Below are 17,192 nucleotides of genomic sequence, written 5' to 3' on the forward strand. Positions count from 1 at the left end.
ATTGGACTGAAAGAAATAAGAATATCAAAAGACTCTTCATTGGACTGTTTTTTATTTTTTTAGAGTTGGGGTCTTGCACCATCACCCAGGTTGGAGTACAGTGGCGCAGTCATGGCTCGCTGCAGCCTCCAACTTCTGAGCTCGAGTGATCCTCCCACCTCAGCTTCACAAGTACCTAGGACTACAGGTGCACACCACCAGTTAATTTTTTAAAATCTTATTGTAGAAATAGTTCTTGCTGTGTTTCCCAGGCTGGTCTCAAACTCCTGGCCTCAAGCGATCCTTCTACCCAGAGTTCCAAAAGTGCTGGGACTACAAGTGTAAGCCACCATAACCCAGCCCAGATTGGATTTTTCGAGGCCTGAACAGTGTTAGAACTATGACTCTCTTAAAAAAGAAATCCACTAGGGTCAGAGAAAACCCAAGACAAATTATAAAACAAGCAAAAATTAGGGATTTTTTACTGACCAGGTCTTGGCACATGGGTTCCATTTTCTGAAGGGGATTTTTTTTCTGTTAATCTGTACATACATATTTTTTAGGAAAAACGGGTCCAGTTCCTGTATGTGATGACCTGAAAAATATTTACCAACTGCTTAAGATGCTACTCAGAAGCCTTTCAACACATTTAAAAGATGAAATAGATACAGATCAGATTCTAGAGTTTCTGCCTTAATTTCAATATTGACAAAGAATTATATATTTGCTGAGAATCTTGCTATTAAAAATGCCACTTGTCATTGTGCTTTCTGAAGGAGTTTGAAGAATGTCTATTAATTGTTCCCATAAGATACATTAAGGGCTATTAATAAAAAGGAAAAAAAACTCCATTACCACTCTGGAAAGAAATACTATCATTAGTATTACTGTTCCTATGAGTAATTTTAATCCAGTTGATAAGATGAAATGATTTTTGAATTATTTTTTATGTTTCTCCAGTTAGCTTTTATGTTAGCAAATCTCTTATGGATTTTATTAGCAAGATTTACAAAGCCCATGAAAACAAAAACCAATTTCCTACAGCAATACAGAAAGAAATCCATCTCATCCATAAGTTGCACCTCAGAATCGTTGGAGCAAAATGCGAAGTGACGGAAAACAGTTGCATTTCACCAGACTCTTCAGAAGCCATTTTGCAGGATTACAGAATGGTTCCTTGGCCTCTCGGAAAAGTTAGGTCCAGACAGCTTCACCACTCACAGCAAAATATTCTGAAACCTTGATTTCAGTTCAGAGTCTTGTCCAAGAAGATTAAGTTGTTTTCAGGAGGCCATTACTGAGTGAAGCCTTCTCATGTTGTGTTTAGGGTGCCATATTGATTTTTCCCATCTATATATAAAACAAACCATATGATGATGGTATTATAAAGGGAGTACATTATTTTCTACCACCAGGCAAGCAAAGATTTATCATTTTTAAGAAGTCTGTTTTCAGCCAGGAGCAGTGGCTCAAGCCTGTAATCCCAGCACTTTGGGAGGCCGAGGCAGGTGGATCACCAGGTCAGGAGGTCAAGACCATCCTGGCTAACACGGTGAAATCCCATCTCTACTAAAAATACAAAAAATTAGCCAGGTGTGGTGGCGGGCGCCTGTAGTCCCAGCTACTCAGGAGGCTGAGGCAGGAGAATCCCTTGAACCCAAGAGGCAGAGGTTGCAGTGAGCCGAGATCTCACCACTGCATTGCAGCCTGGGCAACAGAGCAAGACTCCATCTCAAAAAAAAAAAAAAAAAGTCTGTTTTCCACTTAACTGTTAGCTCTGTTGGTTTAGGATGTTCACACAGAAGGCAAGACAAATGTTTCAGATGGCATTGCCTTCCAAAAAGAAACATGTAAACTTACCTCTTTTTCACTTATCTTATGGATAAGAGATAAGTGATAGGAAAGTAGAGGATAAGAACAGAGTAGAGAGAATCAGTTGGTTAAAAAATAAAAATACAGGCCGGGTGTGGTGGCTCATGCCTGTAATCCCAGCACTTTGGGAGGCTGAGGCAGGTGGATCACCTGAGGTCAAGAGTTCAAGACCAGCCTGGCCAACATGGTGAAAACCCATCTCTACTAAAAATACAAAAAAAAATTAGCCAGGTATGGTGGCTGGAACCTGTAATCCCAGCTACTTGGGAGGCTGAGGAAAAAGAATTGCTCGAATCTGGGAGGCAGAGGTTGCAGTGAGCCAAGATCGTGCCACTACACTCCCACCTGGGTGACAGAGTAAGACTCTGTCTCAAAATATATATATATATACACACACACACACACACACACACACACACAAATGCAAAGACATTGAGAAATTAAAAGAACAAAGATAAAGAGATCTTTCTATGGCTCAATAAAGAATGAGTGGAAAAAAGGGACAATTTAAAAATAAACTAAGTGAACACAATGATTTATTTCAAAGCCAAAAAGATCTATTCAGAAATGAGATCTTTGAAAAAGATAAACATCCTTATGGGCATTGTATTAGTCTACTGGGGCTTCCAGAATACAATACCAGAGACTTGGTGGCTTAAACAGTAGTTTATTTTCCTGCAGATCTAGGGGTTGGAAGTCCAAGATCAAGGTTCTGGCAGATTCAGTCTCTGGTAAGGGCTTCCTTTTCGGTTTGCAGATGGCTGCTGTCTCATTATGTCTTCACGTGGCTTTCCCTTGGTGCATGTGCACCCTGGGGGGAAAGAGGGGGGACATAGAGACAGAGAGCACAAGCCTTCTGGTATCTCTTATGATCCTATTGGATCAGGGCCCCACCCTTATTAATTACCTCATTTAACAATCACTTCATTAGAGGCCTCATCTCTGAATACAGAGGAGTGTAGAGAGTGGAGTTTGGGCATATGACTTGGGGAGAGGGCTCATAAACTTTCAGTCTGTAACAGTAGGGACTGACATCAGAGTTGAGTAACTGAACCTTTCTGAATACAGCTCTCTGGTTTTCTATCATGTGGTCTAACAGTTTTTCTTCTTCCAGACTCTCCCTGTTTTCACCCCTTTTCAAAGAAAAGCAAATGATGCTTTATCCTCAGTCTTAGAGTCCTTAGGAAAGCCATCTCAGAACTCAGGGTTTGCTTTGGAAGTGACTCAGCACACCTTGTTTGGCGAGTCCTACAGTTTCAGGGTCCCAAAAGTTCATTTTCCATGTGTCACTTAGGGATTTTGAGGTCAGGTGTTTGGGTCCGTGAGACCAAAATGATCCACAACCCAGTAGTGAATAATTTTGTGGGTCAGTCTTCCATATTTCAATTTCAAGTATAATGTTCTATTTTTGTAGTCCATTGACATAATGAAGGCCATTAGTATGCTGACCCCACTAATTAGGCAATATGTTTAAGAAACAATGGAGGTGAGAATAACTTACTATTTCTGAGCCAGCCACTGTTTTGGGTGGGAGTTTATAGGTATTTCCTTTGTGAAATGCGTAGTGTGATTTAAGCTTACAAAATGGAGAGTGTTTTATGGAATGTTTCTGGGGAGGCACCTTTCATGTGGCAAATAGTTGTTGATTTCAGAGCGTTTCCCCGTTTCAGAGTGTGACTATGCATTTTTGGTAATTTTACCTTCAAGAGTTCCAACTCTACCATTGTTTTCAGCTCTGCACAAAACACAGAATTAAGATGTCACAATATTATGAGTCTTGCCACCTGCTTAGAAGCTTTGTTTCTGATAGGAAGTCTACTTAAAGCTTGCCTACTGGAATAAAATCGTATTTTCTCCTTAGGGCTGTGAAATTTTCCCTTTCATCTTATTTACAAAGGCTATTTATTCATATTGCCTGAGAGAATAAGAAATTATTGATATCACTAAAGTCAATGAATGCTTGATAAATATTGGATAAGTGGACAGATGGAGGTACAAAATTTTTGCATTTTCCACCCTCAAATCAAATAATTACAGAATCGTATTGCTGGAAATGTTATAATTCACCTAGTCAAGCTTTTTTTCTCCTACATGTCTTTGAAGAAATTATTTTTCTAAATATTTGCTTTAAATAACTAACATTTGTTTGAATGTTTGAGTGTTCACTATGTGCCAAACACTCTTCTAAGTGCTCTTCCTGGATTATCCTAGTTAATTTTATAACAAGGTTGTAAAAGAATGGAATTTATATTTAAGACAGCCTGGGGCTCGACTTCCTATTTAGTAGAAAACCATATGAAAAGTGGGTTTTTGTCTCTCAATCCCTTCTCCAACCATCCCTGCAATTAGGTAAGACACTCTCAAGATGTCTTCTCCTAGGAGCCTCCCACACACTCACTGTATAGGCACACACCTTTTTACTAGTTTCCAAGGAAACCTAATTGGAAAAATAAAACATGCCACCTTTGTCAGAGAGAGTATTTTCAATGCTTCAATAACGAAAGAGGAGGGAGGTAGGAAGAGAAGCAGATAGTTCCTTGTTTAAAGATGATGCTGTTTTTGTTGTGCATATTCTTCTCATGGGGCCCTATTGGCCTTTGAACACTGAATGTTGGAGTCTGAAAATAACCTATCTCCTATTTCAGTTCCTGCTAAAGTTAGCCCCAGGAAAGTTTATTGTTATAAAGGGCTTAATCCATCTTCTACAGTGTCCTCCAGATATCCATTTTAGAAGTAGCCAGAGCAAGATTATCCACAGTTATGGGAATCAGGGGTGACATCAGCAATGAAGTGCACATAAAATCACAAGCCCTCATTTTGGCCATAGTGCACTTGGTTGCCACCTCCTCCTACATCAAACTGAGCTAAATATCTATACTTTTTTCTTGGGTAGAGATGCTAAAAGACAAGTCTTTCTTCCTAACTTATATTTGAGGTCCTGATCTTCATTGATGACTTAGCACCTGCACTTCATTTTTAAATTTGCACCTAGGAACTTGGAGATGTTACTCAGTGAGCTAAAGGAGAGAAGAGGGCATCTCACACACACACCCCCAGGTCTGCCCTTCATTTCACTTTCAATGCTGCCGTGGATGTTATATGAGAGAAAAGGAAAAGAATACAACATTCAGATGTTTCTTATCAGCTTTTTAAAGAAATGTGAGGCTGGGAACAGTAGCTCACACCCATAATCCCAGCACTTTGGGAGGCCAAGGCAGGAGGATCACTTGAGTCAGCCTGGGCAACTGAGCAAGATCTTGTCTCTACAAAAAATAAACAAAAATTAGCCATGGTGGTGCATACCTGTAGAGTCAGCTACTTGGGAGGCTAAAGTGGGAGGACTGCTTGAGCCCAAGGAGATGGAGGCTACAGTGAGCTGAGATCATGCCACTGCACTCTAGCGCTCTAGTCTAGGTGACAGAGTGAGACCCTGTCTCAAAAAAAAAAAAAAAAAAAAGGAAAGAAAGAAATGTGAGCTATTCAGACCATTAGAAATTAGTTTCAGGCTCAAGAAAATAGAAAAAAAAAAAAGTCAGTTAAAAGCTTCATTGCCTGGGTCTGACCCACAGACCCAGGCTGCATGATGGATGAATAACATACTCAGACACCGATATTCAGTGAAAGAGCAGCTAGGGGGCCGGGCCACTCAGAGCTGTGGCAGCTGCATGCCTTGACTAGCTGGCACTGCCAGCATTTATTCAGCACAGATTTAATGACAAAGGCTTTGAGTCAACACCACTACAGGGTAATTACACATGGATGATTAAAGGCCAGGTTTCTGGAGACATGAGTAAACAAGCTATTCAGATAAACTCCCTTGTATTATTTTGTATCTACTTCTCACCCTCTGCCCCTCTGCCCCAGGATAAGAACCACCACCTTCAGCTCACTCTTCCCGAAGCTTTGCAAAACACCCCCAGGCCTTCCAAGAAGGTTTGCTTCTCTTTCCTATAATTTCCTCTTACAATTTCTCCCACCACCCTGACTGAACTCCTACACTTCATGTTTGCTATACCTAGCTTTTATTTTAGTAGGTTAAATTTATTACAAAACAAAGCTGAGAAGCCTGGTATAACTGGATGTGAAGCCCATTCGTATCTATTTTTAGAACTGAGGATAGGAGGGAGTGTGGAATAGGGGAAGATCCTTAAGCTGGAACTTAGGGTTGGCCTGGCACTGTCACTTTTGTTCAGTAGGTCACTCCATCTCAGGTTCCCTACCCATCAAATGAGGGGGCTGGTCTCAAGGACAGGACCTTTCCTACTCTGAAATTCTGGAGCTCCTTCTCTTGGGGCCTAAAGCTCCTAAATGACTGCAGACATCTATGATTGCAGCTTGTCTGTCGTGATCTATTATTGTCCATATGATTGAGTAGCAAGTTCTTGTACAGGAAGGTAACCCACATTAAAACATCCCAGGAGACAAATAAGCTCTGCCTTGCAATAACATAGTGTTTAAGGTCTGGCAGGGCCCAGAAGGCAGTGAGAGGCACTAGTGTTTTTAAAGCCAATGAATTATGTTTTTATGTAAAATGTTTTATGTAAAATACATAAGTGCTGACATTCTATTTTGACCCAGCATCATGCCACACTGAAAGGGCTTCCCAATGATAAGAGGTGGCACTCCTAAGTGTTGAAGTGAGCTGGGAGAGAGATGTAAGAACTTCACTCCCAGCCTGAATCAAGCTTCAACTGGGATTTAGACAAACCTGGGTGATCCTCCGAGATTGCTCCTTGTGAACTGGTGACGAGATGTTATTACTAGTCAATAAAACTGAACTTGAATTAGGCCTATTTTCAGATGCCTCCTGGGTGTTCACTTTAATTCTCTGATGGGAGAGGTTGTGTTAAAGTGGGCTCACCTTCACTCTGGAATCTTGCTCAGTGCCCTTCAAAGACAAAAAATGAGAAACTGGGTTGCCTCCAAGAAATATTTTTCTGGCTTCTAAGGCAGCCTCTGAACTGGTGAATCCAGCTCAGGCCTCTCCACCAAAGACCTGATGTTTATTTGGGGGCAAACATCTATACCAAATTCAAGTGGAAAAAGTGTAAGATGTACATGCAAAGAAGCTAAATGGATTATCATGATGCTATGAGCATCTGGACCAGCTACTGCTATACCTCCCATTTACCAGCTAAAAATAAAAGCAAGCTGATTTTACCCTTCCAGTAGATGCTGACCCCTGAAACTCCTCTTCTGTGCTGTGTAAGAGTTCTGACAGCCGAACCTCCAGATTTCAACCTCCAGTATTGATAAGAGTCCTAGAAGGCAGTTATGCATTTGTTACCAGTTGTCACTTAGAATAACATTTATATTCTCTTTCTTGAGTCTTTTTTTTTTCCCAAGATGGAGTCTCTGTTGCCAGGCTAGAGTGCAGTGGCAAGATCTCAGTTCACTGCAACCTCTGCCTCCCAGGTTCAAGTGATTCTCCTGCCTCAGCCTCCTGAGTAGCTGGAATTACAGGCACCTGTCATCACACCTAGCTAATTTTTGTATTTTTAGTAGAAATGGGGTTTCACCATGTTGGCCAAGCTGGTCTCAAACTCCTGACCTCAAGTGATCCACCAGCCTTGGCCTCCCAAAGTGCTGGGATTACAGGTGTGAGCCACCAAGCCCAGCTCTCAAGTCTTTTCAACCTGATAAAGTTACACTAAAATTTCTATTACACCACTGAAGAATGTTACTTTTATTATTTAGGCCTGCCTCACCTTTTTTCACAAGATTCGAGGCTACTTACAAAAATACGTCTGATGAAAAAGGATAAAATGAATGGTTTTGAGAAAATACAGCCCAGGATGAGAAAGGACAATAGTAAGACGAACACGGTGAGCACAGATCCAGCACTGTCATTGTTGGGTACAGGTTATAAATTTGGCTCTGAACTCCCCAGTGAACAAAGCAAAGAAAGAATCTTATCGATCACATGACTTATAGTATTTCTAAGATTTTTTAGTTTCTCAGAAGAGGTCTGACTTTTCTTAGTGCTGAGATGTGAGAGCTGTTTCTCCCTTGAGTCCTCATAAAGAGAACACTAGATCAGTTAGGATAAACTTGCACTGTAAAGAACCAAAAACCCAAAATAACAATGGCTTGAATAAGTTGTTGTTTTTTGTTTTTTGTTTTTTTTGAGAGTGCTTTTTATTATCCTTGTGAGAAAGAACATATTGTGATGTGAAGTGGGTGCATGACTTAGGGCAGAATTTCCTATAAACAGCAACAAAACCAGTGTTAAGTCCTGCATTTTGACACCTAGTCTAGTGTTAACATGTGGCCCCCTGACCTGCGTTAATAAGATATCTTTCTCATAGAGAGACCAGATTCCTGCTTCCTGTGTAATTTGTAGAGCAATCCCAGGCTGCTCAGCAAACGAAGTCACAGCATGTGGGTGCCTTTGTCCCGGAAGCACTGCAATCAGTCGTCAGTTTCTGATTATCTCTCAAGTCAGTATAGGCAGTCCAGGGCTCGAATGGCCCTTGATGGGTGTCAGAAACTTAGAGCCTCATATATTGTTCCTTCACTCCATGGCCCAAGATTATCTTCTGCTGGGGTCAAAATGTCCCCTCTAGCCAGCAAGAAAGAGGAAGGAAGGAGGAAGGATACATCCACACCCTTTAAAGATAGATCCAGGAAGTTGTGTGATGGACACTTCCAATACATCCTTTGGCCAGAACTTAATCACATTGCCACACCTTGCCGAGAAGGCTGAAAACCAGAGTCTTTATTCCAAGCCTAGGTAAAAGCAAGCTTTCTATTTGTTAAAGCATAAAGGCAGTACTGTCATCCCTTGCTATCCGTGGGGGACGGGTTCCAAGATCCCCAAGGATACCAAATTCCATGGACGCTCAAGTCCCTGATATAAAATGGGGTAGAATTTGCATATAACAAATATATATCCTCCCATATCCTTTAAATCATCTCGATTGCTTAGAATGCCTAATGCAATGTAAATACTATGTAAATAGTTGTTACACTCTATTGCTTTTTATCTGTATCACTTTTTATTGAAAGTTACTTTACCACAGTTCTGGACGCTGGAAGTCCAAGCAGCAGGTGTTTGGCAGGCTTGGTTTCCTCAGAGGCCTCTCTCCTTTGCTTGCCGGCACTGCCTTCTTGCTGTGTCCCCCATCTTCATGTGGCCTTTCCTCTGTGCAAAGGAACCCCTGGTGTCTCTCCAGGTGTCCTAATCTTCTCCTATAAGGACATCAGGCAGATTCAAATAGGACCCACCCTAGTGGCCTTGTTTTAACTTAATTACCTCTTTGAAGATCCCATCTCCAAATAAGTCACATTCTGAGGTACTGTTGGGGGTTGCAGCTTCAACATATGAATTTGGTTCGGGGAGAAGGAAGGGGCATGATTAGGGGGAACACAATTCAGTCCATAATAGGCAGAATAGATACGGGAAGACAAGCAGTAGTCTCTTGCCACGTTAACCTGCCAGCAGCCCTGTAACTGGATAAATACTGCAGTAATTCTTTGGAATCTTCTGTTCTGTCTCACCTTTTAAATCCAAGACTCTTCGAAAGCACGAGTCCTAAAATTAAATGCAGTGCTTTGCACCTGTAGGTGCCCAGTGACTGCTTGCAGGTGTTGGTGGTAACTGCCCAAGGGATCACAGCCTGAGCAGACACTGGAACTCAGGATTCCTGATTCTCTACCACCTACTCTGCCCAGCATGCTGCACTGACTCTTTTAAGTTCTGACAACCAACACACCACCACCCACCATGGGGGAACTTAAAAGTCCTATGTTTTTGTGTCAGATTTTTCATATCAAAGATTACAAGGCCCTAAAGCTTTACACAATTCTAGGGCTTCTACAGAGACCCCAGCAGATATCAAACTATTTTAAGCCCTTATATCAAAAGCCATTTGAATCCTTTCTGGACCATTTTGCTTTGTTTTGTTTTCTATGGACACTCTGCAGAAGTTTTAGGAGGTAAGGGTGAGTTGTCACAAGGTCGAAGCCAGCATACCACAACTCTAGGAAAAATTGGAAAATCACTGCCCTAACCTCAGTGGCCTCTCCCCTGGAGCATCCAGTTTGAACAAAGACAAAGTAAGCCTCAAACTTGGAACAGTATTTTTTTTCTTCCACTTCTCTAACCAGCTTGCAAGCTGCCTCCCATTGAGCCAGAGTGAGACTTTACTTGGCAAAGATAATTTCACCTAATGTATGCCAACAGCCTTGCTCCTGGGGTACCTCTCAAATCCACCCCAGGATTCTAGGTTCCTGTACTTCCCTGTAGCAGGACTTGGCCCCCAGAAGGCTGTGAAGTTTCCGTGGAAAGCCCTGTTGGCACAGCCTGAGACATAGTCTCTTCTCCTAGTCCATTTCTGCCCTAGCAACAGCTACCTCCAATGCAGCTTTGGAAGCTGTTCAATATAGCTAATTGTTTGCGTTGGACAGTAGTGTGTTTAGAGCTTATACATCTAAACAGACAATTATTATTTTCTATCTGCTAGTGGCAATGCCTGCCTGGTGACTTTGGCAGATGGAGAAAGGAGCTAATCCGTAGGTTATGAGCAGAAGAGTTATTGATTAAATGTCACCATCTGTTGGTGTCATTAAAATGATATGAGTCATAAAGAGTTGCTTTTGTGTTTTATCAGAAAAAGGTTAGCTTGAAGTTGAGAGAAAAGTTGCTACATTGTGGATGGTAGTGATGAACAGAGCTGGGGGGCGGCATCAATCCCAGAATGGGGAGGAGCCTTAATGAACTCATCAGCTTGATGGGTTTTCAGGGAATCTGACTGACCCTCTGCTAGAAAAAAAATCATCTCTCATGTGAGTGGGGTATTTATTAAGAATGACGCAATACCCCAAAGGCTCCCATGCCTATTTCTGGGGCATCTGCCAGGAGGTAAGGGGAAAGTCATTCATTTGGGTTAAACAAGAAGGATCGTATCTGGGAGGGAACAGACAGGAAAATATACCTGTCTCCTTAATCCACATTGGCCCCATGACACAAAGATTATTCACGTAGCTAGCTGACACCTTGGGAGGCTGGTGAGCCCAATAGGGAATGATATTCTCTACACCTGCCATATCCACAAGGAAGAGACAGAGGTGGCATAGAAGAGGGGCCAGAGCCAGCCCACCAAGCTTCCACCAAAGATGGGAGCCCTCAGGATGGAAGAAAGAAAGCAATGGATGGAATAATATGTGAATTGCATAGCAAAGAAATAGGGAGTGTGAGGTGTATATTTAAAAAGGATCCAGGGGACCAAAATAAACTGTGCCAACTTCCTGATTCTGCCTTATTATACCTAATCCCTTTAATTCCATCATATTTGCTGTTTACAAATTCTTTTACCCACTGCCAAGGACATATACCCAAAGCAGAAGAACCTGTTGTTACTAACCCTTTTCAATATGGCTTGGCATCCCTTTTTTAAATCATTATTTCAAATTGTAACTCCTAGAGACAGTTGAAGAGATTGTATAAACCACTACACATACTTTCGGCAGTACCTTAGGTTTGCCAGATAAATAAACAAGACATAGCATTGGTGCGAGCCTGGCCTCTCACCCAGCCCTGACCTCTCCCTCAAGGCCAGCTGACCCGAGCCTGCCCCTCATGCGACCTCTGTAGGGACACAGGTGCTGGAGGGGGGCGCTGTTACTGTTTGAAAAGTGTGCGGTGCTGGAAGCAAGAGCCCCAGAGGTAGGAGCTTTCTAAAGTTATTTATATGGTCTCAAAAGGAAGCATCAGTGGAAAAGTTCCTGTTGATATTTTTAGATCTGATGCGTGGTCCACTGCTGCACTTTCATTTTTAAACAAGCAGGGAAGGGAGTGATTGATGATGTCTACAGTGCTGTTTTGGAAGTGTTGAAGGCTCAGCTGACAGGCTAATGGTCACCCCCTGCTGGGCCCAGACCCTCCCCCCTCCATCTCTTCTAGCCCTGACTTCAGAAGCTACTGACTTCAGTGGCTGACAAATAAAACGCTGGCCACTGGCTGCCAAGTCAGAGACTCTGAAGTTTGTTCCCTCGCTCTGACACCCTGTGCAGGTTCAGTGTCTTGCTCGACTTCTATCTTCTGTTTCTGAGGACTGAGACATATGTTTGCATAAGTCGTCTTTGGCTGAAAGTACAATGGCTTAGAATTTAACTGTGGTTAAGCAGGTGACCAACTCACAACCTGAGAAGGGTGTGGGGGTGAGAGGGAGAAATGAAGAGAGGTCGGTCAGTGGGTACAAACTTACAGTTAGATAGAAGAAATCAGTTCTAATGTTCCTTAGGAGACTAGGGTGACCATAGCTAGCAACAACATGCTATATATTCCAAAGCTAGAAGAGAGGGCTTGGAATGTTACCACACGTAGAAATGAGAAACACTCAAGGTGATGGAGGCCCCAAATACCCTGACTTGATCATTACACATTCAGTGCATGTAAAAAATACAGGTACCCCATAAATACGTAAAATATCAATGAAAGAAAAAAAACTCAACTACACAAAAATCGATGCACTTAGCTATTCCAAGGCCAGTGGGAAGTTAATCTCTCTTAGTAGTATTACTGAATTGTTTCTGTGGTTACTTTCATTTGCCTGATGAAAATCAGTGTTCCAAAAGAAGAGAAAAAAATATTTTTTATCAGTGCTCTCCTTCCCAAGGAGCCTGAAGCTTGTGGCTCTGTCTTCAAGAAAATGGAAAGATAGGGAGATGGTGGTCATCAAGTCTTTTCCTCCACAGATATAGTTTCTTATAAGAAGCTCGTGAATTGTAGTTGTAGCCCACTCCAGTTGAATAATCAGTTGATGAACATGAGAAGTGGAAGAGCGTTCAAGGAGAGAAAAGAAAATTCTTACGTGCTCATGGCTGGGAAATGTATTAGTTGTTCCTAGGACTCAGACTGTGACAAATGAGGTTTATCTTACAAACCTCAAAAACACACATATGAAGCTACTGGCATGAGTCCAGAAAACTCTTGATAAGACATGGAGCTTCCCCTTTGTTCTGTGCTCCTGCTGTTGTGCCTGTGTACCTTTAATTTTTTTGTTTGTTTGTTTAATTTTACCTCTTTTTTTACCACAGACCACTGATGAGGAGGAGGACCAGCCTCTCAGCCTTGCCTGGCCTTCTGAAACCCGCAAGCAAGTCACGTTTCTGATTGTTTTCCCCATAGTATTTCCTCTCTGGATTACCTTACCTGACGTTCGCAAACCTGTAAGTAAAGCATTTTAAAAATAGTTTCCTTGTAAAACGGATGGTACATAACAGGGTGCATAGTCTGCTTCAGTTTGTGTTAAAAGGAAATAGGAAGTACACTTGTATCAAAATTTCATATGTACCCCATAAATAGGTACAACTATTATGTAACAAAAAAAAAATTTTTAAGTTTAAGGAAAAAGAGAAAGTGACATTAAGACCACCCAAATTTCTCTAAGCAGACACACAACCACACTGATTGTTCAGGTTATCAAATCTGCATAACAAACCACCCCAAAACTTAGTGGTGTGAAACAACCATCATTTTAGTCAGCCCTTGGATCCTGTCGATCAGGAATCTGAACAGGGCACATTGTGGATGGCTTGTCTCTGCTCCATAATGTCTGTGGCCTGAAGGAGGAAGACTTGAAGGGTTATGTGTATCTCATCTTGGGGTTACAATCATCTGGAGGCTTCTTTGCCGTTTCTGGCACCTGGAAAGAAATGATTCAAAGGCTAGCCTCAGCTGGGACTGTCTACTGGAATGCCTAAACATGGCCTCTTCATGTGACTTGAGCTTCCTCACAGCATGGTGTCCTCAGGATAGTGAAATGTTTTACACAAGAGGTCAGTCAGCACTCCAAGAGTGTTGCAGTGACAGAAGGCAGAAACTGCATGGTCTATGATGATTCAGTCCCAGAAGTTATATAGATTCACTTCTGCTATGCCCTATTGACCAAAGCAGTCATAAGCGTGTCTTGATTAAAGGGGGAGGAGACAAAAAGTTTACCTAGAATACATCAGTGTCATATAGCATATCACTCTCCTGTTGGGAAGAGTGTCAAAGAATTTGCAACCATGTTTTAAAACCACCACAGCGTTTGTCTCTGAGAAGGTAAGAAGGGCAACTGAAGGTCTGAAGCAGGAAGGTTACTCACATTTTCTTGAACATTCTTGTGACTATCATTACTTTAATCGACTATGTTACTATCATTACTTTAATCGATTTTATTATCTACCATTATCACGTACTGGGTGCTCTGAACACGACAACATCAGCAAAGTACAACCTGAGTATAGACCAAATCAAGAGAATACACCCACCCATTGTTGATGAAGTGAGTTCTTGGGCCATTGCCCCAGAGGTGAAAGAACTAATGAGAGAGGAGGAGAAACAGCTCTACTTCTTAGTATAGCACCACACACACAAACTCATTCAACAAAACTGTATACCTAATATGCATCAGATTCTGCACTAAATGTTCCTCATGAGAGTCTCATTTCTGTTTGGAACAGCACACAGTATACTCGGAAATCCAGTCCATCCCAGGGCTGGCCCTTGTGGGGAGCAATGAGAGAAGCCCCAGTGGCTACCCTGGCCATGCTGCAGGGGCTGGCTCTCAAAGGGGGACTGCACAGGGAGGAGAGCATCGTGGGCAGCTTCATTTTCTTGTTATGTGCATCAGCCAGGGCAGTTGTCATAACCCAGATAACAACTGCCTTGATTGATTCCTGTTGGTTTGCCAGCAGTTGCCAATCAGGAGACTTTGATCTTCTCTAATACCTTCTTGATCTTTCAACTCAGATTGGCAAGAGGATGAACATTTTGCCAGCCTTTATTCTAAAAGTCCTTCCCAACCCTGAGAGCCCAAAGCCTTGAGTTATTGGCCCACTGTAAATTATATTATGTAATTTCAGGAAACATCTAGGGTAGGAATATGTATATTGTTGGCACAAGTAGAAAGAAACTTAGGCACAAACAAGTTAACTAACTTATACCTGGTCATTTCCTAGAAGGTAGGGCTGAGATCCAGACCCAGGTCTATGTGACCACATGGCTTGGGCTTTGCTTCATATTTAGTGATGCCAGAAAGTAGAAAAAATCATTTAAAAAAAAAATCATTACTAAAAGCGCTTGGAATAGAATATTTTGATAACTTCCAGCATAATTTATCATAAGTCTTCAAGAGCTCCTTCATTTGAAAAAGGCAGAAGAAAAACCCCATCCCATTAGCTTGGCCCTTAAATAATGCAGCCTAGTGGAGAGCCATGTCTTGTCAAGTAGACAACAAGAAAGGACTTCTGGTACGGACTCCCAACAGTATAGGTTTCCTGGTAAGGGATGCATGAGACAGGTGTGGCTCACTTAAAGCAGTATTTAAGTTTCTTTATTCAAGATACCATTGTACAGCATCTGCACTATGTAAAGGCCTGACTTCCTGAAAACCCACAACCAAATAGCTGAATGTGTTTGATTTTTCTTGGCTCACACCACATTGGCATTTCTAAGATATGCTTGCGTTTTCTCTCCTCTCTCTGTCTCTGCTGTTTAGTCCAGTGCTTTTGCGTGGCCCTAGGGAGGAAAATCAGGGAGACAGATACCGTTTTCTAAATTCCCAAAAAGGGCCTCATGTGGTGTGGCCCCCAGAAGATGGGGGCAGATTGGCTGATGAGAGGATGTTTGCACACAACCATTGAGGCACTCGGGAAGATGTGCAGGAATGGGAGGAAGATGCCAGTAAGTCAAGGCCCTTGACTCTCAGGGTTGGGAGGAACTCTCAGAGAAAGGGCTAGGCAAAGTGTTTATCCTCTTGGTAATCTGAGTTGAAAGGTCAAAGAAGCTGTTAGGGAAGATCAAAAGCTCCCAACTTCTGAACTGGTAACTTTTGGAAAACCAACAAAAAATCAATCAAGGCAGTCGTTACCCTGGGTCATGACAACTGCTCTGGCTGATGCCACAATCTCAAGAGGCACAGAGCAAGAAAACAGAACTGTCCCCAGTTCTCTCCTCCCTGTGCAGTCCCCCTCTGAGAGCCAGCACCTGCAGAATGGGCAGGGTAGCCAGCGGGGCTTAACCTCATTGCTCCCCACAAGTGCCAGCCCTGGAATGGACTGGATTTCTTTTGTTTTTCTGAGTACTCTGTGCTACTCCAAGCAGAAATAAGACTCTTATGAAGAACACTTTGGTTTTTTCCAACTTCCTTCACAAATATTTATTGAGCACCTATTATGTGCCAAACACTGGGCCTTGGCCAGTGCTTAAGAGATATAAAGACAGGATTGCTGGCAAGATGGCCAAATAGGAACAGCTCCAGTATGCAGCTCCCAGCAAGATTGCCACAGAAGGCGGGTGATTTCTGCATTTCCAACTAAGGTGGGGTGTGGGGTGTCACCTTACCCAGGAAGTGCAAGGGGTCAGGAAATTCTTTCCCCTACCCAAGGGAAGCTGTGAGGGACTGTGCCGTGAGGAACAGTGCACTCCAGCCCAGACACTGTGCTTTTCCCACAGTCTTTGCAACCCGCAGACCAGAAGATTCCCTCCAGTGCCTGTGTCACCAGGGCCCTGGGTTTCAAACACAAAACTGGGTAGCCATTCGGGCAGACACCAAGCTAGTTGCAGGAGTTTTTTTTTTTCCCCCCATACCTCAGTGGTGCCGGAACACCAGTGAGACAGAACCGTTCACTCCCCTGGAAAGGAGGCCGAAGGCAGGGAGCCAAGTGGTCTGGCTTGGTGGGTCAAATCCCCATGGAGCCCAGCAAGCTAAGATCCACGACTTGAAATTCTCACTGCCAGCTCAACAGTCTGAGGTCGACCTGGGATGCCCGAGCTTGGTGGGGGAAGGGGTGTCAACCAGTGCTGAGGCTTAAGTAGGCAGTTTTACCCTCACAGTGTAAACAAAGCCACCTGGAAGTTCAAACTGGGTGAAGCCCACTGCAGCTCAGCAAGGCCACTGTGGCCAGGCTGCTTCTATAGATTCCTCCTCTCTGGGAAGGGCATCTCTGGAAAAAAAAAAAAAGGTAGCAGCCCCAAACATATAGATAAAACCCCCATCTCCCTGGGAAAGAGCACCTGGGGGAAGGGGCGGTTGTAGGTGCAGCTTCAGCAGACTTAAACATCCCTGCCTGCTGGCTCTGAAGACAGCAGCAGATCTCCCAGCACAGCATTCAAGCTCTGCTAAGGATCAGACTGCCTCCTCAAGTGGGTCCCTGACACCCATGTATCCTGACTGGGAGACACCTCCCAGTAGGGACCAACAAGACCTACCTCACACAGGAGAGCTCTGGCTGGCATCTGGCAAGTGCCCATATGGGACAAAGGTTCCAGAGGAAAAAACAGGCAGCAGTCTTTGCTGTTCTGCAGCCTCCTCTGGTGATACCCAGGCAAACAAGGTCTGGAGTGGACCTCC

At 43.0% G+C, this 17,192-nt stretch overlaps 1 protein-coding gene across 5 annotated transcripts in view; it reads left to right on the top strand.

Moving 5' to 3' along the window:
- The window catches only part of SLC24A2 (solute carrier family 24 member 2), a 275,941-nt gene that overhangs the window by 238,527 nt on the left and 20,222 nt on the right, over nt 1-17,192 (top strand). For all 5 annotated transcript variants that reach the window (XM_058432002.1, XM_058432003.1, XM_058432004.1 and 2 more), the window contains one exon: nt 12,892-13,023. In XM_058432002.1, coding sequence (XP_058287985.1) covers nt 12,892-13,023 — 132 coding nt within the window. The remainder of the gene's footprint in view (nt 1-12,891; nt 13,024-17,192) is intronic.

This window comes from Hylobates moloch, unplaced genomic scaffold (genome assembly GCF_009828535.3).
Source record: "Hylobates moloch isolate HMO894 unplaced genomic scaffold, HMol_V3 SCAFFOLD_19, whole genome shotgun sequence".
Classification (NCBI taxonomy): Eukaryota; Metazoa; Chordata; class Mammalia; order Primates; family Hylobatidae; genus Hylobates; species Hylobates moloch.